The sequence below is a fragment of the Budorcas taxicolor genome, chromosome 13 (genome assembly GCF_023091745.1).
Source record: "Budorcas taxicolor isolate Tak-1 chromosome 13, Takin1.1, whole genome shotgun sequence".
Classification (NCBI taxonomy): Eukaryota; Metazoa; Chordata; class Mammalia; order Artiodactyla; family Bovidae; genus Budorcas; species Budorcas taxicolor.
Genome location: NC_068922.1, coordinates 54,729,936 through 54,751,233, shown reverse-complemented (window position 1 = coordinate 54,751,233; position 21,298 = coordinate 54,729,936). Strand labels below are relative to the sequence as shown.

At 63.8% G+C, this 21,298-nt stretch overlaps 1 protein-coding gene across 1 annotated transcript in view; it reads right to left on the bottom strand.

Moving 5' to 3' along the window:
• The window catches only part of LAMA5 (laminin subunit alpha 5), a 51,551-nt gene that overhangs the window by 933 nt on the left and 29,320 nt on the right, over positions 1-21,298 (bottom strand). Inside the window, exons 21-78 of the mRNA XM_052651223.1 lie at positions 21,184-21,283; positions 20,906-21,062; positions 20,640-20,778; positions 20,339-20,481; positions 20,156-20,262; positions 19,908-20,061; positions 19,216-19,385; positions 19,011-19,119; positions 17,166-17,263; positions 16,884-17,085; positions 16,677-16,803; positions 15,969-16,108; positions 15,377-15,492; positions 15,082-15,293; positions 14,570-14,774; positions 14,200-14,344; positions 13,859-13,999; positions 13,617-13,775; positions 13,305-13,406; positions 13,118-13,201; positions 12,395-12,625; positions 11,744-11,857; positions 11,413-11,540; positions 11,093-11,173; positions 10,775-10,989; positions 10,298-10,398; positions 9,894-10,074; positions 9,649-9,798; positions 9,123-9,274; positions 8,926-9,036; positions 8,590-8,701; positions 7,798-7,968; positions 7,447-7,643; positions 7,219-7,335; positions 6,949-7,103; positions 6,529-6,670; positions 6,314-6,416; positions 5,598-5,708; positions 4,673-4,852; positions 4,430-4,578; positions 4,182-4,352; positions 3,948-4,084; positions 3,711-3,864; positions 3,459-3,592; positions 3,222-3,384; positions 2,958-3,083; positions 2,717-2,865; positions 2,497-2,629; positions 2,270-2,416; positions 2,041-2,171; positions 1,765-1,929; positions 1,526-1,664; positions 1,290-1,435; positions 1,012-1,204; positions 760-924; positions 494-656; positions 241-374; positions 72-165 (exon numbers count right to left, since the gene is read on the bottom strand). Coding sequence (XP_052507183.1) covers positions 72-165; positions 241-374; positions 494-656; positions 760-924; positions 1,012-1,204; positions 1,290-1,435; positions 1,526-1,664; positions 1,765-1,929; positions 2,041-2,171; positions 2,270-2,416; positions 2,497-2,629; positions 2,717-2,865; positions 2,958-3,083; positions 3,222-3,384; positions 3,459-3,592; positions 3,711-3,864; positions 3,948-4,084; positions 4,182-4,352; positions 4,430-4,578; positions 4,673-4,852; positions 5,598-5,708; positions 6,314-6,416; positions 6,529-6,670; positions 6,949-7,103; positions 7,219-7,335; positions 7,447-7,643; positions 7,798-7,968; positions 8,590-8,701; positions 8,926-9,036; positions 9,123-9,274; positions 9,649-9,798; positions 9,894-10,074; positions 10,298-10,398; positions 10,775-10,989; positions 11,093-11,173; positions 11,413-11,540; positions 11,744-11,857; positions 12,395-12,625; positions 13,118-13,201; positions 13,305-13,406; positions 13,617-13,775; positions 13,859-13,999; positions 14,200-14,344; positions 14,570-14,774; positions 15,082-15,293; positions 15,377-15,492; positions 15,969-16,108; positions 16,677-16,803; positions 16,884-17,085; positions 17,166-17,263; positions 19,011-19,119; positions 19,216-19,385; positions 19,908-20,061; positions 20,156-20,262; positions 20,339-20,481; positions 20,640-20,778; positions 20,906-21,062; positions 21,184-21,283 — 8,355 coding nt within the window. The remainder of the gene's footprint in view (positions 1-71; positions 166-240; positions 375-493; positions 657-759; positions 925-1,011; positions 1,205-1,289; positions 1,436-1,525; positions 1,665-1,764; positions 1,930-2,040; positions 2,172-2,269; positions 2,417-2,496; positions 2,630-2,716; positions 2,866-2,957; positions 3,084-3,221; positions 3,385-3,458; positions 3,593-3,710; positions 3,865-3,947; positions 4,085-4,181; positions 4,353-4,429; positions 4,579-4,672; positions 4,853-5,597; positions 5,709-6,313; positions 6,417-6,528; positions 6,671-6,948; positions 7,104-7,218; positions 7,336-7,446; positions 7,644-7,797; positions 7,969-8,589; positions 8,702-8,925; positions 9,037-9,122; positions 9,275-9,648; positions 9,799-9,893; positions 10,075-10,297; positions 10,399-10,774; positions 10,990-11,092; positions 11,174-11,412; positions 11,541-11,743; positions 11,858-12,394; positions 12,626-13,117; positions 13,202-13,304; positions 13,407-13,616; positions 13,776-13,858; positions 14,000-14,199; positions 14,345-14,569; positions 14,775-15,081; positions 15,294-15,376; positions 15,493-15,968; positions 16,109-16,676; positions 16,804-16,883; positions 17,086-17,165; positions 17,264-19,010; positions 19,120-19,215; positions 19,386-19,907; positions 20,062-20,155; positions 20,263-20,338; positions 20,482-20,639; positions 20,779-20,905; positions 21,063-21,183; positions 21,284-21,298) is intronic.

Below are 21,298 nucleotides of genomic sequence, written 5' to 3'. Positions count from 1 at the left end.
CAGGCTTGACTCTGCAGCAGGTGGGGGTCAGGAGTGTCTCCAGCCTCCCACTGGGAGAGGCCCCGGCTCACCTGCCAGTCGGTGCCAGCGCCCGTCACACAGTGCTGCGGGGCGTGTTACCAGCGTGGAGAACTCACCAGCGCCGTCGTTTGCCCACAGCAGGACCTAGGGGTGGGAGAAGTCAGGAGGGCCCTGCCAGCCCCGATCCCACCCTGAGGCTGTGGCTCACACCTGTCTTACCTGCTTCCCCAGCACCTGCAGCTCTAGGTATGGGGGCGTCTGGCCCTGGCCCAAGTGGAAAACCAGGCCGGTGGCTGTCTGGGGCCGCACCTCCAGCTCCAGGGCCACGTCAGGCAGTGTGGCCCCCAGGGTGTCTGCAAGGAGGGGCCGTGAGGGGGAAAGCTTCGGTCCCAGGCCCCACCCTTTCTGGTGTCACTGTTCTGCCCCCTGGCCCACCCCAAGAGGACTGAGAGGGCACCAATCAGGGACAGACCTAGAGTGACGGCTCCCCCGCTGCCTGTGAAGAACAGGCCCTTCTCCAGGGGCCCTGAGAAGCAGGGTGTGACCCCCACCATCCGCGTGGGGGACCCCAGGAGCCGCCCATCCAGCCTCAGCCTCTTCACACAACCCCTGAACCCAGTGCTGCTGATGGCCACCTGTGGGAACAGAGAGTGAACTGGGGTCAGGCCCTTGGGGTGCTAGGAAGATGGATAGCATCTGGCTGGGGAGGGGTGGGAGACTGGGCGAGGTGGTGCTCACTGGGAGCCTGGGGCTGTGGCTGCCGGCAGGAAGGCCCCCCACAAAGAGTGTGTGTGGCCGGGGGCCCTGCTGTCCCTGGTGCTGCCAGCCTGGCCCCTCCTGGCTCTGGGCCCAGACCCTGTCTGTCACCAGCTGGATCCGACTTTTCTCCCAGCGCACGGACACCTGGGGGTGGAGAGAGGCACATCAGGGTGGGAGTGCCCAGGTGCCCCCCCTACCTCCCGCCCCATGTCCCCTCTCCCAGTCCCTCACCGTATGCCACTGGCCAGTGCGTGAACGCTGGCGGCTCTGGACTCGGAGCTGGGGCCCAGGGCCTTCGGTCTGAGCTACAAAACGTCTGTGGTTCAGGAAGAGAACTAGGGAGGGGCTGCTGGCTGCCTGGGGGACAGCAAGGAGCAGGAGCCCTCGGGGGGCATGTGGGCGGACGAGCATGGAGAGCTGTGACCTGGAAGCCAAGCACGGGCATCAGCCTTGTGCCCTACCTCCACCCCACCGTGGCACCCCCTACCCTGGTCCCCACCCAGGCTTACCAGTCACTGGGGGAGGCTGGAACATGTGCAAACTCCAAGTAACTGGTCAGGGGACCCCCAAACTGGTAGCCGTCTCGGATGGTCCTGAGGGACCCAGGTGGCAAGCAGGCAGAGTCCTGGGCAGGCTGCCGGCTTCGGCGGGCAGCCTGGGGGGAGTTGGATGGGGGTGCAGGAACATGAGGAGGTGGCTTTCTGCCCACCCCAGCCCCGCCGCCCACACCCCTCCTGTACCCTACCTTCCGAGACACGGTGGCCCGCAGCCCTTGCGGGACCTGCTCCAGGAGCTGGGTGCGAGGGGCTGGGGCGCAGCCTGAGCTCACGTTGAAGCTGCCCAGGTTCTCCTGCAGGTCAAACACGCGCTGAGGCCCCAGGAGCCTGCAGAGGGTGAGGGGTGCAGGTCAGTGGCTGGGGCCACGTCAGCAGGTTCTTGCCAGCAAACACTGCCCCCCCTCCCCCCCATGCCCACTCCACTCACCGCAGCACAAAAACATTGCTGATGCAGCCACTGAAGTTACGAATGTCACTGGACTTGGGCGAGCCCCCCAGGAGGAGCTGAGGGGGTCCCTCGGGCTGAGGCTGGGGCCGTGGCCCCCGGTAGGGCTTCATCTCCTGAAGCTGGTCGTCCACGTAGAGCCAGACCCTGGTGGGGAGAGTGGTATTTCCCCGCCCTGCCGCCCAACCCGCAGAGTATTGTCCCTAAACCCTCAGCTCTGCACCCCCTCCCTAAAGAGGCCAGGTAAGCCAGGCTCACCCCGTGCTGTTGCTGTAGAAAGTGACATAGTGGGGGGCCCCATCATCAAAACGTTCTTGTGTCTTCAGCTCAGTCCTGGCCAGCCGAAGGGTCACGTGACCCTGCTGCAGGGTCACCTCACATGGCCCACCCTACGGAGCATGGCTGGGTCAGTGAGCCAGGCTGGGGGCCCAGACTCCCTCTGGCCACACGCCCCCACCCTGGTGCCCTGGAGGTGGGGCAGACGCACCGGGGACTCTCGTTGGAAGAGCAGAGCGCTGTCCTGGCTGCTGCGGAAGCCAAAGCCAGAGTAGACGTCACCCGTGAGGGGCACGGCATCGCTGGGGAGTGCCAGGCGCAGGAAGCCGTGGCCGTGGAAAGTCATGGCCCGTCCCACCTGTGGGCAGGGCAACCATGAGGGCCTGCGGTGGCAGCCGGAAAGGGCATGCACGCGGCCGGGGGCGGGAGGGGGCTCACCAGCAGGTCAGTGGTGCAGCCGGCGCTGATGCCCGTGGTGTTCAGCCTCTTGAGATCCACGTACTTGCCCAGGGCCTTGATGCCCTTGATGCAGCCTCGCACGGAGCCTCCAGAGGGGAAGAGCTGCCGCAGGCTGCAGGCACCAGTGTCCATGGGATGAGCCGCAGTGGTGGCCTCCCCAGGCCCTACTGCCCCACCCCCACCCCAGGCCAGTGCTCACCTGGCAGGCAGTTGGCTGGGCGGCACGCCTCCCAGGTAGTAGGCGTTGGCCAGCTCCAGCACATTCTCCTGCTCCACGCTGAACACCGTGGTCCTCTCCACACGCACCAGCACGCGCTTCCGGTTGCCCCCCAGCAGGAACAGCTGGATCTGGGAGGCGCCGGCATAGGTGGGCACCTTCAGAAGAGCTGCGACCCCCACTGTCCCTCCCCACCCAGGGCCTCCTCTGGACCTGGCCTTACCGCCTTGCTGGTTGCAGTCAGCTGTGGCGGAGGTCGCTGCAGCGGGTCGGCCTCCTTCAGGCCCGCGCCAAAATCATAGAGGAGCGCTAGTTTGCCTTCTTGCACAGCCAGGCACAGGAACTGGTCCTGGGGAAAGGGGAGGGTCAGCACAGCCAGGTGGGCAGGGGAAGCGGCGCGGGCAGCAGGCAGGCAGGGGCATGGACAGCTGGCAGGCGGGGGGCGTGGATGGGGGGCATAGGATAGGGGCATGGACAGCAGACATGCCTGATACTGCAGGAAGAAGATGATGCCGCTGTAGGACACGAGCCGCAGCTCCTGGTCGAAGCGCTTGGTGTTGCTGAGCTGGCTCTCGATGCTGATGCGGGCAAAACCAGAGCCGTCCAGGTAGGAGCCATCTGTGAGCCACGGGTCCCCAGTCGACTTGGAGCTGCCAGTCAGAAGTGGGAGGGTCAGCTGAGGGTGGGCAGAGTCAGAGTGAGGGTCGGCTCAGACCACACATACCGGGCACAAGGCTTGTCCACAGCTGTGTCCAGCTGGAAGGTTTTCTCGAAGTTGTAGAGACTGACCACCTCCTCATTGAGTGTGTCCAGTTCAATGCAGCCCCGGTAGCCGGGGAAGCGTAGGGGTTCGGGGGGCTGTGGGCACAGTGCACGGTCAGGGCAGACCCCAGGGGGAGCTTGGGCCAGACATTAAGTAGGACTTCATGGGACAGGTGGGCAGGGTGGCTTGCGCACCCAGGCCGGCCAGGCTCACCGTGAAGTTGCTGGGGTAGCCCCCCACGTAGAAGACAAAATCGTCCGGCTGGACATTGAGCAGCCCCTCAGCCCCAGGGGCCACCGTGTCGCCCTTGGTCTCTTGGACCATCCGATTCTCCACCGTGACAGACATGCGGCCGAACTGGAGGATCCTGAGGGCAGAGGTGGGAGGTGAGGTGTGGACACGTGGCCACACTCGGAGGTGGCGGAGTGCTGTGGGGACTGGGCGTCCTACCTGTCAATGCTGATGGCTGCGAACTGCTCCCCAATGTCCTCGTCGATGCTGAGGGTCGCAGGCCCTGCCCCACCGAGGCGGTACACCCAGTGTATCCTCTGGCCCCGCAAAGCCACACCCATGTAGTCTCCAGTGGCCTGGGCGACAGGAGACCCAGTGGGGCAGGGCCTCGGGCACCCCACCTGCGCCAGCCTGGCGCCCAGCTCCACCCAGCCCGCAGAGCCTGCCTGCTACCTGGTGGCCGCCCATGTACAGCACAAACTGGTCCCCCGTGACTTGGCCAGCTGTGGGCTCTGGGCTCTGCAGGTAGAACTTGAGGGCAGTGTAGGAGGCAAGGTTGGTGAGGTCCCGAGGGGTGCGCAGCTGCACCCCTGAGCTCCCATTGAACTTCATGGGCACCTTGACCTGTGGCGACATATGGCCTGTCAGTGTCCGCCTCCTGGTCTCCCAGATGCTCACCTGGCCCTGGCACTCGCACCCACCTTGCTGGCTGCACCACGGGCCTGGGCAATGAGTTCCCGCACACGGCCGATACTGGCTGACAGAGCCAGGCTGGCGTTGTGTGCCCCGCGGTCCTGCAGGAGGTTCAGCTTGGCCAGCAGCTGTGGCAGCGTCTTTTCCAGGGTGGACACTGCAGGCAGGGAACAGAGGGGAAGGAATTCCTGCATGCCTGGCCTGCCCACCCTGGCCCACCCACTGTCGGGGCACTGTGCCCCAGGACGCACCTGAGCGGCCAGCATCAAGCACCACACGGCCCAGGTCCTGGCTCTGCAGGCCCTTGTACTGGCCCTGCCACTGCTCCACGTTCCGGTGCATGTCCTGAAGCCGGGCCTGCACGTGGGCAGCTGTGTCCTGGGCCTCAGCGGCCACAGCCTTGGCATGGGCTATCTTCTTGCTTGTCTCGTCTGCAGTGGACCGTGTGCAGGCTCAGTGAGGGGGGCCCTCATCCCCATCTGGGGAGACCACTAAGACCCCCTGACAGAACCAGCAACAGGGAATTAACCCCCACCCCCCTGCCTTGTGAGAACCTCAGGGTGGTGGAGACTCACCTGCCACCCTCTCCCAGATAGACAGCCCTCCTGTGCCAGCCACACGCCTGAGTGGAGTCCCCTGAGGCCTGCTTGAGTCAGCTCCGCCTCATCTCCCCCTGGTGGGTCCCCCGCCCCGCCACTCCATCTCTCCTGAGGTCCTTCCAGAGTCCCCATGGCCCCCAGGTAGGCAGGGTCCCTCTCGAGTCAGTAGGGATCCTTCCTGTGCCCTGAGCCCTCCCGGACCCTTGAAGTGTCTCCTGGGCATCCAGCTCCAGCCACACTGACCTCTGCTGCTGCCGCCACCTCTGAGCCCACGGAACACCTGTGCCCTCCCCGCCCGCCCCACGTCCTCTCTCTCCAAATGCTCCCCCTTCCTCCTGGTTTCACCTGCTACCCAGGCTGACGTTGGGGGTGACGTTTGTTTGGTGTCTGTTTCCCGACCAGAAGCAAGTCCTTAGGATTGGGGAGAGTCCCCAGGGTTGGAACCACTCTGGCCTCCCTCCTGGATGGTGACCCCACTGGACAGGCAGGGCTGGTGGGGTGATGCCCGTGTGGGCAGGTGCCCCTTCAGCTCTGGGGACAAGAGGTGGGGGAAGTGCAGGGAGGAGCCCCACCCTACCTGTGTCCATAGCCAGCATGGCTTGCACCTCCCGGACACGGGCCGCCAGCTGTTCCTTCCTGGCCCAGGCATCGCGGAGCTGGGTCCCAGTGTCCTGGAGGGTGGCCCGTGCTGTGGGGGAGACAGCTTCAATCCTGAGGAGCCCCCGCCCCCACAGTACAGGCACCACCACTTCAGTTCTCCTGACCAGGGAGCGCTAAGGCTCACACACACACAGTCAGAGGGAGACACTTGGACACAAGGGCCATCGGCTTGGGGGAAAGCACTGCACCCCAAGTCTCAGAGCAGCCTCCTAGGCCCACAGTAAATGCAACTGTCCCCATTTTATAGGTGAAACAATGGAGACGCAGAAAAGCTAAGCCACTGTGCATGGCAACCAGCACCCTGAGGTGCTCACAGCAGAGGTGCTCACCCCCACCTGGCCCTCCCCCCTGGCCTGGCACACACACGGCCCTCAGCCAGGACAGCAGAACCATCAGCTGGTCCTCGTGTCTTCTTCCCAGGCCCTTCCACGTCCTGGGGCCTGGTCACAAAGTCAGGGTGGGTGGGCCTCTGGAGGGCTCCAGGAGCGGACTCGCCTGGGCAGTGGGGAAAATTCACACCCATGGCAGCTGCCAGCCTGACTCTCACAGTGACAATCCATGAACCCCCACACAACGTAGCTGGAGGGCAAGAGTCCCACAGAGCTGGGATGCCCCTCGGGACATGACTCTCACCGAGGTCCAGTCTCCGCTGCTCCCCCAGGATGGCCTCCTCCAGGGCACTGCTGTTAGCCAGCAGTTCCCGGGCCCGGGGCGCCAGGCCCCGCTGCACCACCATCTGCAGACGCGGGGATAGGATATGGTTTAGCCCTGCCTGGAGGGGCTGCCAGGAACAGGGGCTGCAGCCAGGGCTGTGGGTGGGGGTGGGTGTGGGAGGGTCCGGGCCTCACCGCCCACGTGTGGCTCGCCTGCTGCCGGGCCTGGTCAGCAGCGCCCTCGGCAGCCTGCACAGCTTGCAGAATGCTGCTGTAGGCGTTGGCGGCCTCAATGGCTCTCTGGATAAAGCGGTCCTGGTTGACTCCTTGGATGATGCTGTGAGGGGAGGCCGGGGAAGGTCTGAGGCTGGAGTCGGGGCTCAGCCCAGCTCACGGCCCTCCCCATCACAGCTGCTAGGCCTGCCTGCCTGCCTGCTGGCCCCAGACTCCCGGCCTAGGTCATGACCCTCCACCGCCCAGTGTACCTTTTCTGCTCCTATCTGCCAACCTGGGCCCCAACTTCTGCCCAGCCCTACAGGAACAACGGCTGCTCCACTGAAGAGCCCTTGCAAACCAGCTCTGCCCCACCCACGGCATCCTGTTTGGGTCCCATACCTGGAAAGGTTGAGCGCCAGCTGGTCCAGCTGCCGTGCGTGGGCCTCAGCAGCCTCTACCAGTTCTAGTTTGCTGCTCGCTGGGGAGAAGGCATGCATCTTCTCAAGCAATGGTGTCCGGGCGCCGTCCAGGCTGGCAGCAAGGTGCTCATACTCCTGGGGTGAGGGGTATGTAAGGGGGGACCCTCATCCCCATCCCTGCTCACCCAAACCTGATCTGGGTGTGCCCGCCCCCACTGAGTATGCAGCCCTTGGGGAGGGGGGTGCTCACCTCCCTGGCCTGGTCCATGCCACGCAGAAGCTCAGAGACCCGGGCCAGGGTGTCTCTGGCAGCCTGCAGAGTAGCCCCCAGAGTGGCATTGTCCCGGGACAGCTCCTGCTTCCGTTGCTGGAGATGATGGGGAGAGCATGGGAGGTAACAGAACAGAGGTGAGGTGAGAAAGTAAAGGGGTAGGGGTGACGGGGTGACGAGTCCGAGGGGGCAGGGCCAGCTCTCTACCAGGGCTTCCTCCAGGCGCTCCTGGTTGCGGCTGTTGAGCTCCTCTGCCTCCCGTGTGGTGCCCACTGCCCGGTTCAGGGCCTCCCGCAGGTCCATGAGTCCAGCCTCATGCCGGGCCAACTGGTCTCGGGTGTGTGTGACCAGCGCCTGGTTTCTCTCCCAGCGTCTGGTCAGCTGCTCCTGCACACGGTCCAGCACTGGCAAGGCCCAGGGTAGGAATGGTCACTCGGGCAGTGCCCCCCGGTGCCTGCCAGCCCCCATCCGCCCTACCAAGCTGACGGGACGCCAGTCTGGACTGGCCTCAGCCCCAGGGCCCTTCCCACTCTGCCCTGCTGGGAGGACCCCACTCACATCGCTGGGCCTCCCCCAGCTCAGCCTCAGCGGCTGCTCGTGGAATCCCCAGGTCACGTGCCCGCATCTCCTGGAGCAGCCGCTCCACTTCGGCCAGCACCCGGCGCAGCTGCTCACCCGATGGGATTGAGGCATTGGCTGGTGCCAGGCGGTCCGTCTGGGACTCTAGCTCTGTGGGGGTTTGGGGAACGGGCTGTCAGGGCCCAGGGCTAGCCTGCTGCCAGGCAGAACTCTGCTCACTAGCTTCCATCCAGAAGCCCCTGGCCAAGCCTCTTCAGACACCCCACACATGAGCTGGCAGGCCCTGGACAGAGATCCTGCTCCAGGCCACGACTCTGAGGCCTGCCTGGCCTCTGGTCCATGTCGCCTCACCTCCTGCAACCCCCACGGCAATACACCCACCACTCCCTCTGCTCAGCCCACTCCTTGGCCCCCTGGTTTAACCATCCCTCCTCCCAGCCCAGCGCTCAGTTGCAATTTCATCTTCTAGACCCTAGCCTGGGCCTGGTCCCTTCTGATCTCTTCTTGTGACATGTGTCAGGTTTTAACTAAGGCTCACCCACCACTTTTACAACTTTGCAGGGACCACCTGCCCTCTTGTTCTGGCCACGTGGGCTGCCCCTCTCCCCTCCCTACTCGGACCTGCTGTTTCTGTGACCAGGGCGCCATCTCCCTATCTAAACACCCCAAAGTGTGTTTAGAGGCCAAGCCCCCAGAGGCACACCCCTGCCCTCAGCTCAGAACATCACTCTGCTCAACTCTCCCCACCCGCCCAGCTGGGCCAGTGCCTACCGTTCAGGGCAAGGTCCACAGCCCGGACGGCTGCCAGCAGCGTCTGTGCCTGGCCCAGCGTGGCCTTGGTGCTGTCCAGTAGGTGGCTGGCCTGGGCTCGGGCTTTGGTGGCCTGTGAACAAAGTGCCCCATCAGGCCTCAGCCCCTGCTGGCTGAGGAAAGCCTGGGAGCCTGGGGAGGGACCTTGAGCCTGAGCCAAGGTCAGGGGTGATTCTGGGTGGTTTGGGGCCTGAGGAGAGAGACTTCTCAGGGAGGGTTTTGCTGAGAGGGAGTGGGGGCTTCTCTGGAGAAGGACTATTCCAAGGGGTTCTGGGGCGGGAGTCCCCAGGGGCCTGCCTGGCCATCCAGATGCTGAGTGTCCTGCCCAAGGCTTGAGATCTGTCGTTCCAGTGCCTCCAGCTGCTGTGTGGTCTCATAATGGGGGCCCGGGGGGCTCCGGAGCTGGCTCTAAGGGAGAAGAAGGTGAGCCTGTGACCCAGGACAGGTAGGCTGGGGGCCAGGAGAGGGTGCCTGGGGGTCGGGCAGGGCAGTACCTGCAGGTCGGTGATGGAGGCGTTCAGCCTGTGCAGCCTGGCCCAGGCCACAGAGCTGGCGTTGATGCCACTCAGCTGCTCCCGGATGGCAGGGAGGAGGGTGCCAGCCCGCTCCAGGTCGTCCAGGAGCAGGACCACACAGTGGTCACACACTGTAGGCAGGGGGCAGGTGGGTGCGGGGTGAGGGGGGCAGGGAGGGCAGGGGCCAGCAGGGAGTCACAGGGGCGTCAGCATGGTAGAGATGGTCACTGGGGCTCACAGAGATATAACAGGGGTACTGAGCTAGGCTGAGAGTGATGAGGTGAGTGGGAGGTCAGAGGTTAGCATGGGGGTCTCAGGATCAACAGGAGGACAGTTATGGGGTCTCAGAAAACAGAGAGAGAGCTAGGGCCAGAAGGCTGCTCTGGAAGTCGAGATGAATGTCAGGGTCACCAGGTCAGCAGGGGGCTGGGACCTGCACTGCCCCAGGGCAGGGTGAGCAAGGTGTGTTCCAGTGGCCAGGGCAGTGGGCAGGGCAGGAACACACCTTCACAGTGCACGCCGTGGCCCCCAGGTCCTCCTGGCACGGGCACCTGGTGCTGGTGGCTGCAGGTCTCACAGCGTTCCCCACTGAGCCCGGGAGGGCACGTGCAGCGGCCCGTGTGCAGGTCACAGTGGCCCCCCTGGCACTGGCAGCCTTGGGTAGGAGGGGTGGGAGAGGCAGGGTGAGTAGCTGGCTGAGGACCCTGGGGGTACTCGCCATCCCAAGGTACCCCGCCTGCTCGCACTCACGCCTGCAGCCCTGCTCGGGGAGCCCCCAGTGGCCAGAGGCACACTCGCGACACTGGGGTCCCCCCGTCCCTGGCCGGCAGTGGCACTGCCCACTTTGGGGGTGGCATTCGGAACTCTCGGCGGCTGGTCCACAGGCGCATGGGCGGCAGCCCTCGCAGCCCTCGAAGCCAAAGTGTCCTTCCTGGGGGCACAGACTGCAGTCACGGCTCAGCCCAGCCCTCAAAATCCACCTTCCTTCAGCCCTGGAGCCATGAGGCCCCGCCCACACAAAGCCCCGCCCCTCCAACCGGGCCCCACCCACAACAAGCCCTGCCCCGATCACCCCGAGCCCCACCCACAAACTCCACCCCTCCTACCAAGCCCTGCCCCTATATCAAGGTCCCGCCCCTCCCAAGCAGTGCTACCTGACAGCGGTCACAGCGCAGCCCAGTCACACCGGCCTTGCAGAGGCAGCGTCCACTGTGAGGGTCACAGGCCTCTGTCCCGCATGGGGAGCAGTCACATCCTGCAGAAAGTCACCCTGGGAAATCACCCTAGCTTCTTTCTAGCCCTCGGAAGCCCTTACTAGGCTCCTACTCCACATGCACCTTCTTCCTGCCCCAAAGGAAGCCCCCAGACACTTACTTTTCACCGCCTCCCTGCTCCATCCAGGTCCAGACCACACAGCTGCCTACTCACTGTCCCACTGTGCCCAACTTCGCTGCAGCCCAGGCTGGGAACCCCCACCCTCAGGAGAGGCCAGAGTCTCCAAACAACCTCTGGCCTGGCCATGGGGGTGCCTGGTCGTGAGCTCGGGCACCCTGGTCAGGTACACACCATCCATGCTGGCCTCGGCCCAGGACATGGGGAGGACACCCCTCATCCCTGACCTCCCCGCTTACGGGTGCAGTTGCCGGGCAGTAGGGCGTTGCCATAGAAGCCAGGGGCGCAGCTCTCGCAGCGGGGCCCGGTGGTGTGGCGCAGGCAGCCGCGGCAGGCGCCTGTTAGGGGGTCGCAGTCGCTGAAGAGCATGTTGGGGTCACCGTTCCCGCTACAGTCACAGGGCTGGCACGAGCTGCCCAGCACCAGGGGGTTCCCAAAGAAGCCCGGTGCACACCTGGGGGGGAGGCATGGTCAGTGGGCGGCGCTGGCTCAGGCACTCAGTGCCCTGGGCCCCTCAAACAGACCCTGCCCCACTCAGGCACTGCCACCCAGCTCACCGCTCACAAGAGGCCCCAGCGTAGCCGGGTTTGCAGAGACACTGGGTGCGGCCCCCTCTCAGGATGCAGCCTGTCGCAAAGCTGCAAAGATGGAAGTGGTCATCACACACTGGCATTCTCTGGGCAAGCACCTGTGTACTCAGGCCAGGCCGGGCATCAGGTGCTGGGGTCCCCACCTCATGGGCCCATCTGGCTGCACTGGCCTCTACAGAGGGCAGTGTTGATTCAACCAGGTGTGGGGCTAGTATTCCGTTCTGGGTCTATAAAGACTTTGGGCCACCAACCAACAGTCGGGACCCGGGATGGCTGGCCCAGCTTACTTGTTGGAAGGCACGGCCAGGGGGCAGGGGCAGCTGATGCAGGGGGCTGCAGGGTCCTCGGACCCAGTGCGCACGAAGCCGGCCTGGCAGCGCTCACAGTGGTCACCCTCAGTGTTGTGCTGGCAGCCCTGGGCAGAGGGAACAGTTCAGCACCCACAGTGGAGGCCTCACTCCCACCAGCTCCATCCCCAGCCCTGCAGGGTCTGTGCCCAGGGCATCCACCCCTGCCTAGACCTCAGCATACCCACAACCACGGACCCAAAGGTGCCCTGGCCTTCCCTACTCTGTGCCTTTGGTGCCTGCTTCCCACCCGCCACAGGGCCCCACTTACTACACAGACGCCTGAGCCAGGGAGGCAGCGGTCTGAGTGGCCGTGGCACTGACAGGGGATGCAGCGACCCAGGAAGAGACCTTTGATGTCCCGGTAATAGCCAGGGGCGCACTCCTGGAGTGGGTGGGCACTGGCGGTCAGGGAAGGAGGCAGGGCCAGCCTGACGTGGGGGCAGAGCAGGGACCGTGCTCACAGGTCAGCCCTAGGGGTCCTGACCCTGACGGGCTGAAGGCACGAAGTCAGAGCCCACAAAGCCACACAGAGGCCCTGGCTCAGGGCACCCCCAACCCCCATTCTCCTCTAGACACTTCCAAGTGAGTGGAGGAATGCCCCACAGGTGAGATGAGGAGGTGAAGTGGATGCTGTCTGGGTGAACTGTGGATGTAAGATGAACTGGGCCCTAAATGAGTGAAGACCAGCTAGGGCACACAGGGGCCGGGCAGGAAGCAGCTGACAGTGGATGAGCAGATGGTCGAAAAAGCAGCCGGCTCAGCCTGAGGCGGGAAGGCTGGCTGCTAGCAGGGTGGTGCCCAGGAGGTATAAGAGGAGAAGTGGGGTGAGATGGAGACAGAGGCCAAGTGTGGATGCTCGGGGACATGCGGGCCGGGGAGGGGGACCACTTGGCCCTGGTGCCCACCTCCACTGCCTCACCTGGCACGAGTCCCCACGGTAGTTGGCAGGGCACATGCAAAGCTCCACATTGCTGGCTGGAGGCCCCCCACCCATCTCACTGGCCACCTCCAGCGCCACCCTGCGCAGGGAGACGGCCGAGGAGGCCTGCGAGAAGAGGGCACGGATATGCAGCTGCTCCAGGCCAGCTAGCACCATCATGAGCTCCTCGCGGGACACAGCACTGTGGGTCTCCATGTGTCGGAAGTTCCCCTGCAAAACCATGACAGGGATCGCTGTGGTGGCCACAAGAGGGCACAGCAGGAGCCCAGGACAGACCCTCCCATGGGGGCGGGGGCACTCAGAGCACATGAGGTGAGGGGGGGGGACATGTGGTACAGGTGAGCGACTCCTGACCTGAGAGACAAAGACAACTCACAAAAACACTGACTGCAAACACAAAGCATCGATTGGAGCATATTGAGGATAAGACTTCTAAGATCCTGAAGGGATCTGAGAAAAAGACGCACAGGCTACAGACGGAGAGCAGACAGCACAGCTCTGAAGTCAGGACACAGGCTGAGCATCAGGAATGACACAACCCCACCAGAAAAGAAACAGGTAAAAAAAGACAGGAGTGGGCAGTGTGCAGAGGGAACCACAAGGGCAGCGCATTGGAGGAGCTGACCCATCCTGCTCCTCGACGCTGTTCTATATCACAGGGAGCAGGCCCTGCAGCCCTGGGGACCAGGGACGACCGCTCACCTCCACCAGCTGCAGCTCCCCATGGTGAACGTCGCCAGGCGCTGGGTACACCGGCTCCAGGAATGTGATGCTCATCTGGTTGCCCTGGAGAGGCAGGTGGGCGGATGAGGGCCAGGAAGCTGGCTGACCACAGTCTCAGCTTGGCTGTGCCCACTGCCCACCCCCCCAAGATCCCCTGGTTGGCCACCTGTAGCACCACATCTGGCCTGCTTTCCATGGGGTTGAACACGTCCCCGCGCTGGGTCTCCGAGTGCAGTTCATAGCGGAGGGTCCCACCATAGGACGACACCTGGAGGCCAGACAGAGAGATGCGACTTGGCCAGACTCAGGCCAGGGGCCCGGAGTCAATCGACAGCAGTGGTTCTGGGCACCCTGGGGCTGGGGGTACGGGTGGGGCCGGGCACACTCACAGAGCCTCCTCCCTCCCTGCTTGCCCTCAGCCTCCAGGAGGCCCTGGATCCTCTCGAGGTGCCCTCCCAGGGGACACTTGGCTACTCACCCGGTCCCCCAGGTAGGAGGGTGGGGCCTGCCAGTACAGCTCAGGGATGGCCTCGGGCACACGCTGCAGGTCTGCGCGAAGCATCAGCGGCTCCTGCCGCTCGTGGGGTACTACCTGCCGGTCACCACTCAGCAGCGTCCAGCCCTCCATGTCCACGAACTGTGGGGCACACAGATGGGTCACACAGGCTCATGTTCAACATCCACGCGGGCTGATGTGTCCCTGCCTGCCTGCCTACACACCTCACGACGGGCATAGGTTGAGCTCCGGCAGCGGTCAGTGGCCCCGAAGCAGAAGCAGCGGGTGCAGCCTTTGGGGCTGGCAGCATCCAGTGAGAATGTCCCCAGGCGGCACTGGTCACACCTCGGGCCCTGAACGTTCTCCTGAGGGAGGGAGGGCATGGCAGGGCAGGATGGTCAGCCATGTGCAGGGGGTCCAGCCAGTGTTGCCTGTCACCCTGCAACTGGGCTGGCTGTCCCAAAGTATTCCAGGAGGCTCCAGCCTCCCAGAGAGGATGAACTTCAGCTGACAAAACAAGATGAGGGATGGGGTGAGGAACAGGCCGGGCCAGTGGACCCCTCACCTTGCAGTAGCACTGGCCTGTGAGAGGGTCACACATGCCGGGCGCAGAGCCTGCCTCGTGGCAGTCACAGGGGCGGCAGCTGGGGAAGCCGTGGAACCCGGGAGCACAGGTGTCACAGCGGCGTCCGGCCACGTTGGGTCTGCACCTGCCATGAGAGGTCAGGAGCTGGCTGGGCCTCCCTCCACCTGCCCTTCATATTGAGACGGGACCAGAGGTGTCCCCCCACCATGGTGATGAACCCTCAAGAGCCAGAGGGGAGGGCGCTGCTGAGCCCCAGGAGACCCTTCCAGGCAGAGATGGAGTCAGGGCTTGCTGGCAGGGGATCCGGGACTTCTCCAAGGCCACAGAGACCCCCAGCGCAGGTACTCACTTGCACTGGCCACTGTCCACATCGCAGGTGGGATCCATGAGCTCCTGGACACCAGGCCCCGAGCAGTTACACTCCTCACAGCCCACCAGGGGATGGCAGCCAAAGGTCTGGGGCTGGCAGACGAGGCAGTCTGGTGGGATGGTGCGTGGCGGGCAGATGCACTGGCCTGTGAGCTCGTCACAGAGGCGGCCGCTGCAGTCACAGGCTGTGGGTGCGGGCACAGCCCCCAGTCAGCAGGCCCGATGGTGGCCCTGAACGTGGGGTGGGGAGCGAGGCCACCCTACCCCAGCCTGGATCCACCCACTCCAGGCCCCAAGTCCCAGGCAGCTCCTCTGAGGTGAAGTCAGGTGCTCAAAACTGCTATCCGGTCCCCAGGACCTCCCAGACAACAGCACAAGGCCCGACTCTCGCAGACAGGAGGGGGCAGCGCTAGTCCACCAGCTTCGGAACATTCTCCTGACCACTGTTGCCTGGTGGGCACCCCTGGGCACTCCCGGGACTGGGGTACTCACGCCTGCAATTGGGAAAGCCCCAGTAGCCGGTGGCACAGCGGGAGCAGTCGCGGCCGATGACGTGGGCGCGGCAGGGACACTGGCCCCCAAAAGGCTCACATGTGGGGCCCATGGCGCCCACCTCGTGGCAGCCGCACGGCCGAGCCCCATTGTTGTAGAAGAGCGAGAGGGAGGTGGCGGCGCTGCGGCAGAAGGCAGATGAGCTGGAGGGGCTGGGGGAGAGGAGGAGGTGAGGCCAGCTGCCAGCCAGCCACACCTCTGCACACCCCCACCCCCAGCCCCGAGCCCTGCCCACCTGATCTGGTAACCGTGGGTGGCGCACTGGCTGATGAAGTCGTAGGACTTGTCCAGGGGCTCCTCCCGCAGGTAGCTGGAGCTATAGGCTTCCTCGGGGACCACCAGTACGTACTCCTAGAGCATCAAGGCCCGGTCACCTCCCGTGGGCCCAGCGCTTCTCTCCCGTAGGCCAGCATCCGGCCGGATAACGTCATACCCTGTCCTGGGCCCTAGCGAGGCTGCCAGGTTATGGGTCCCTCCCTTGGTCACTCAGAGGGGAGTCCGGCCTTTGCCAAACAGAAGCTCAGGAACAGGTCATGAAGAGGTAATTGGGCTCCTGGTGCCCCCATCCCTTTCTGCCAGACACCCCCGTCTCCTTCCAGGCCTCCTCCTCCAAGAAGGCTACTCTGACCAGCAGGGCCCCCAGGAGCTGGTGGGTGTCATCTTGGCTCATGGACCTCCAGGGCCTCTCAAGATGGGCCTGGAGGTCCCCAGACGCTGCTGCCCTGGCACTGGGCTCAGAGTCGCCTGTAAAGAGCAGGGGACACGCCCTGGCAGGGTAACCTCTAATGGTATGATGGGTGGAGGACAGACACCAGCCTCCGACTCACCAGCCAGAGCCACCGGCCCTCAGGCACACGCACGGTCACAGTGAGTTCACTGTCAGTCACGTCCAGGATGGCCCGGCCCTCGCACACCACCAGCGTGCGGCAGCCATAGCCATGCGGGCAGAAGCTGGCATTGGCGTGGCCTGGAGGCGAGAAACAGTCGGTCAACACCCACCACATGCAGACCGCCCCTGCCCCACGGCCTTGTCCAGGGACCCCTGCAGTCGCCACGGAGGAGGGGGCACCCACGGGCAGCACGTGCCACTGTGGACTGTGCATCTGTGAACAAGACACGGATGTGTGACCCATCCAGAGGCCCAAAGGCCGGGCACACTCGTGCAACATGAATTGGCAGTGGTCATGTGCAAGGGCCGGTGAGATGCAGGTCTCTGGGCCCCACAGAGCAGAAGGGAACAAATACACATGGACATGTGTCCCCAGGGAGCCCTCAGTCACCCTGGCACGTGGTGGGGGAGTTCTGAGTTACCACACAGACGTGAGGGGCAGGGGCTGCACCTGATATGGGCTGGGGCACCCCGTTTGAAAACCGAGGGCAGGACAAGGTGTGTGGCCCTGTCACTCACAGCTAGGGATGGGCCCCGCTTTGTGGCCACGTGAGCTGTGGACCCAGCTGCACCCCATCCGTGTCCTGTATAGGCCGTGTGGACCCCTGACAGCCCTCTCACCCAGGGGTCCACCTTCTCTGCTCACCCTGCCAGACGCGGCCCCCGTTGATGAGGACCTCCACAGCAAAGGTCGGGTGAGCGGGCTGGTAGCAGTGCAGCAGGAAGGCGTAGCGGCCCAGGGCGGGCACAAGGGTGGTGAAGACCACAGTGCCCTGCGGGGAGAGGCTCTGGTGAGCCCACACCAGGAGGGGCGGTGTGCCCACGAGGCTGCGAGTCCTGGCCGGGCCCTCACCTGGGGGTGGCGCAGCAGCGTGGGCTCCGCATCGGGGTCCGCAGCAGTGGGGGGGCGGGGCTGGGGCCCAGGTGGGGGTGCGCCCGGTGTCAGCTCCTGTGAGTGGGTCAGCGGGAGGCCGGGCGGCAGTGGCAGCACCTGGCAGTCTCTGAGGAGCACGGGCTGGGGCGGCTTCGGGAAGCGGGAGGGCAGGCAGGCGGCACTGGGGCAGGGGATACACCGGTGAGCTCCCGTGTCCCCGAAACCACCCTGCCACCCCCACCAGGCCCCCAGCCCCACTACCTGCTGGGGCTAAAGGCACCATGACTGCTGATGCAGTGGACTCGGGGCTCCACGAACTCTGAGCTGAAGGTGTCCGTGGGTACCAGGGTGACGCTGTGCTGTGGGCAGCAGATGGTGTGGGTGCGAAGGCAGGTGAAACCCAGCTACACCTGCCCAGGCTGGCCCGGCTCTTGGCACTGAGCCCCTGATCCCCACTCAGCCTGCCTCTCCTCCGGCCACACAGACCCCAGCCCTCGACCGAGGTTTCTGGGCCCTGGAGTGCCTTCCAGCCCCACCCAACCCCAGGCCACACCTCCTCTTCCTGCGCCCTCCCCACCATCCGTGGTCACAGGGCAGGACCCAGCACAGGCAGGTGCTCTGCAAGCCAGGGCTCGTGAGCAGGCGTCTCCGCCCTGTACTGTCCCCAAGGTGTAGAAACACGTGTGACAAGTATGGTAAAACACGACATCACAGTGTGTCTAGAAAAACCCTAAACAGTGGACAGAGAAGGCTGCGAGACTACAGCGACAGCTCAGTCCACCCCGACACGGCGTCGGCAGAGAAGACAGCACACCCGTGTGACTCCCGTGTGGCAGGTTCCAGAAGAGGCACACTAGGTGCACAACCAGTGTCCAGGGTGACCACGGGCAGGGGGGCCGAGGGGCATCTGGGGTGGGGCTGTCTTGCCTCCTGGCCTGGGTACTGCGGGAAAATCGTGCTTGGGCGGTGGGTATAGCTCCATGGGAAGTTTACAGCGACCCAGCCCAGGACTGCAGGGCTGTGTGTGTGTGAGGAAGGAATCACAGGGGTTCCAGCATCAAAAACTTAGGAGGAAGCTATGTGACATGAGTCACTCAGCAACGTGGAAGAGACACACAGACTCTGGAAGGAGGAACGAGACACGGCAGATGGGGTGTGGGACTGTGGTTTTCGTTGCAAGTCTTTTCAATATTTGAAGCTTTTATAAAATCTGCTCATATTACTCTTATAAAACTGTTAAAGCCTAGGGAAACATAATGATGAAACTGTGTAATACTCTGATGAGAAAAATTGTCATCTATTTCGTCACTTACTGAACAAACACATATGCTTGGTTCTGGGCATCAAACTAAGGGTTAACACTGCACAGAGTTTAGTGATGCAGAACAGGCCTGCAAACCCAAGTTAACCTTGGGATTTAGTTTCCAACTCTGTGAGGAGGACACAGAAGCAAGTTACTTCGATGCTAGTGAGTCCCAAGCTTCAGGACCTAAGACGCTCACACGGTGTGGCATTTTTGTAAATTATACCAAAAAGCGGCCTTTCATTAAGATTGTTCTTTCTGGGCTTCCCTAGTGGCTCAGTGGTAATGAAGCTGCTTGCCACCCTGATTTGGAAAGATCCCACATGCTGCGGGGCAACTAAGCCCGTGGACACAACTACGGAGACCACACTCCGCAACTGCTGAAGCGAAGCCCACACACCCTAGAGCCTGTGCTCTGCAACAAGAGAAGCCACTGCGGGGAGAAGTCCACGCCCCACAACAGAGTCGCCCCCGCTCGCGGCAACTAGAGAAAGCAGGCACCGCCGAAAATAAATTAAAAATTTACAAAGGTATTTCTTTCTACCCTGGTTCCAACTCATCATAGTTCCCCTTAACTGACTACAGGCATTCTTTATAAATAAATACACGTTTCACACCCACAGGAAAAAACCTGCAGGGGAGGGGTTCTGGAAGAACCTGGACTCAGCACAAGCTGAGGGCGGTGCCTGCAATGGGCATCCAGGCTCATCACACTCTACTTCTGCGCATGTTTAAATCTTTGGAAAGATGGAGCTCTGCAGTGGGGTCCTGGAGCCCATGCAGGTGAGGGGTCGGGGCCTTACCAGGAAGAACCGTGCCTGCTCAGCTGTGACCCGGATGCTGGCCTCCGTGTCCAGGTGGAAGACAGCCAGGTGGCGCTGGGCATCCAGGGCGGTGCCTCGGCACAGGGTGCTGGGGGGGTGGGCAGGGGTGGTTAGTGGGGTCCTGAACCCAGCCCCAGTGGCCCCCATACCCTCAGCGCGCACCCTCTACCCGCTCCCTACACACCTGTATGGGCAGGGGTGGAGGGTGAGCACCCCCTGCTGGGGGGCCCTCTGAGGGGTGTGAGGGGTGTGCACTGCCACATCCACCTCCTGGCGGGCGTCCTCGTTGGCATACTCCACTACCAGGGCATAGGGGCCTGGCTGCGGCACTGCCACCTGAAGCTGGACGTCCACCTGGGGGGATAGGGCAATGTGAGGCCCCACCCCAGGCCCCTCCAACAGAACAGGGTGCTCCCAAACATGGCCCTTCCCACGCTCTGTGCCCAGAGCCTTGTCCTCCCATCTCAGGGCCTGTGTGCCCACCACTCCTGCTGCTGGAGGCACGCCTCTTGTGGCCACTCGACCTTCCAGCCTGTGCTCACTCTGAGTCTCCCCTGCCCATCGTGGCCCACCAGCCTCGTCACTGTAGAGTGTCTGGTGCCTGAAGTGAACCAAGGATCTGCCACCCCCTCATGATAAGCTGGAGCACTGGGCCACCCTCACCCCATTTACAGCTGAGGTCCCAGGCACTGACTCTAAAGGTCAAAATCCGGAAGGCAGCAAGCACTGCCTGAGCCACTATCTGTGCCATGCCTGCGTCTCTTTTGCCCTGTACCCATGTCCCTTCTGCAACACGGACCCTCATCCTCCAGGCCAAGGGCACGCCTCCCCAGGGCTTGATCCTACTTGTCCCCAAGGGGCCCCAGGGACACGCACATCAGTGCCCCAGCAGACAACAAGCGGCGGGTGTGCAGGGCTGAGCTGCTCCATGGGGCAGGGCCGGGGTAGGCTGTTGTCATGGCGACACAGGGCATCGGGCCCAGCGGCAGAGGGGAAGCCATCCAGGGGTAGGTGGGTGTAGAGCAGGCAGCTGGTTGGGGACACACAGTCTGGTCAGCACAGGGCAGGTGGCCTGGGCACCGGGAGGAGCAGGTCTACCCCAGCCCCGCCAGACTGGCCCTCACTTGTCTCCAGAGCGCTGGGCGTTTGGCTGGAACGTGCAGGGCTCGGTCACTCTCAGCTGTAGCAGGGCCGCCTCATAGTAGGCACTAGGCAGCAGAACCACATAGTCCTTGGGGGGAGGGGGGAGGTTAGGTGTTGTGGCCCCTGCCTTGGGCCCCACCCCAGCCCTCTCAGCCCTGCCTCACCAGAAGCACCCCCTCGGCCTCCACGAGCAGGGTCCAGGCGCCAGGGTTCAGCACGAAGGGCTCCCCAAGGCCCCTCTGGGGCACAGTGACAAAGGCAGGCTCGGTGCTGGGTGGGAAGGCCACGGGCTGGCTCTGCTCTGTGCCTGGGGGTGGGGACAGTGTGCTTTCTGGACGCAGGGGTAAGACGGCCACTGCAGGCCACGGTCACCAACCCCTCAGGGTCAGGAGAGGCCTGGCCTCCCCACCCACGCATGGGGATGTGGTGGGAGCTGGGTGGGGAGGGGGCAGCCCCAGCACTCACAATTGGGACATGTGGTGAATTTGCCCTGGTCTCGCATGGAAACCCGCCCGCTCACACTCGTGGGCCCACGGTTGACGTAACGGAAGACGAGCCGGAAGAGGTCAGGGGAGGTCAGGTTCAGCTTCGCCACGATCCTGGGCTGCAGTGGGGTTGGAGGGCACAGAAAGTCAGGGTGGCCCCTCCTGGTCATGCTCAGCCCACATCCATGAGCTCAGAGGCCCGCCCACCCTCTGCTAGCCATCATGCCAGGAACACCGAACCCGCACCTGGATGGGTGTCATCTGTGCATAGCCCCTCCAGCTGAAGTTCTCGAACTCCAGGGGGTTGAAGCCGAAGCGCACAGTGTGGCCCTCAGGCGTGGCCGCCTCCTCTAGCTCCAGGCGCAGGTGGTGTAAGTCAGGGAGATAGTGGTCCTGAGCAGGCCTGGCCACAGCAGGGGCAGTCAGGGTGGGACAGGTACTGGCCCTGCACCGCACACCGGAGTCCCCAGGGAGAAGCCAGTGGACAAACTGCTGCCCCAGCCCAGCTGGGGCACGGTACCCACTCGCTGCAGGTGGAGCCCTGGGTGTTGGGGCGGCACATGCAGGCACCCGTCCTCAGCTCACAGCTCTGCCCCAGCGCTCCGCCAACATCACACCGGCAGCCTGCAATGGGGGAGT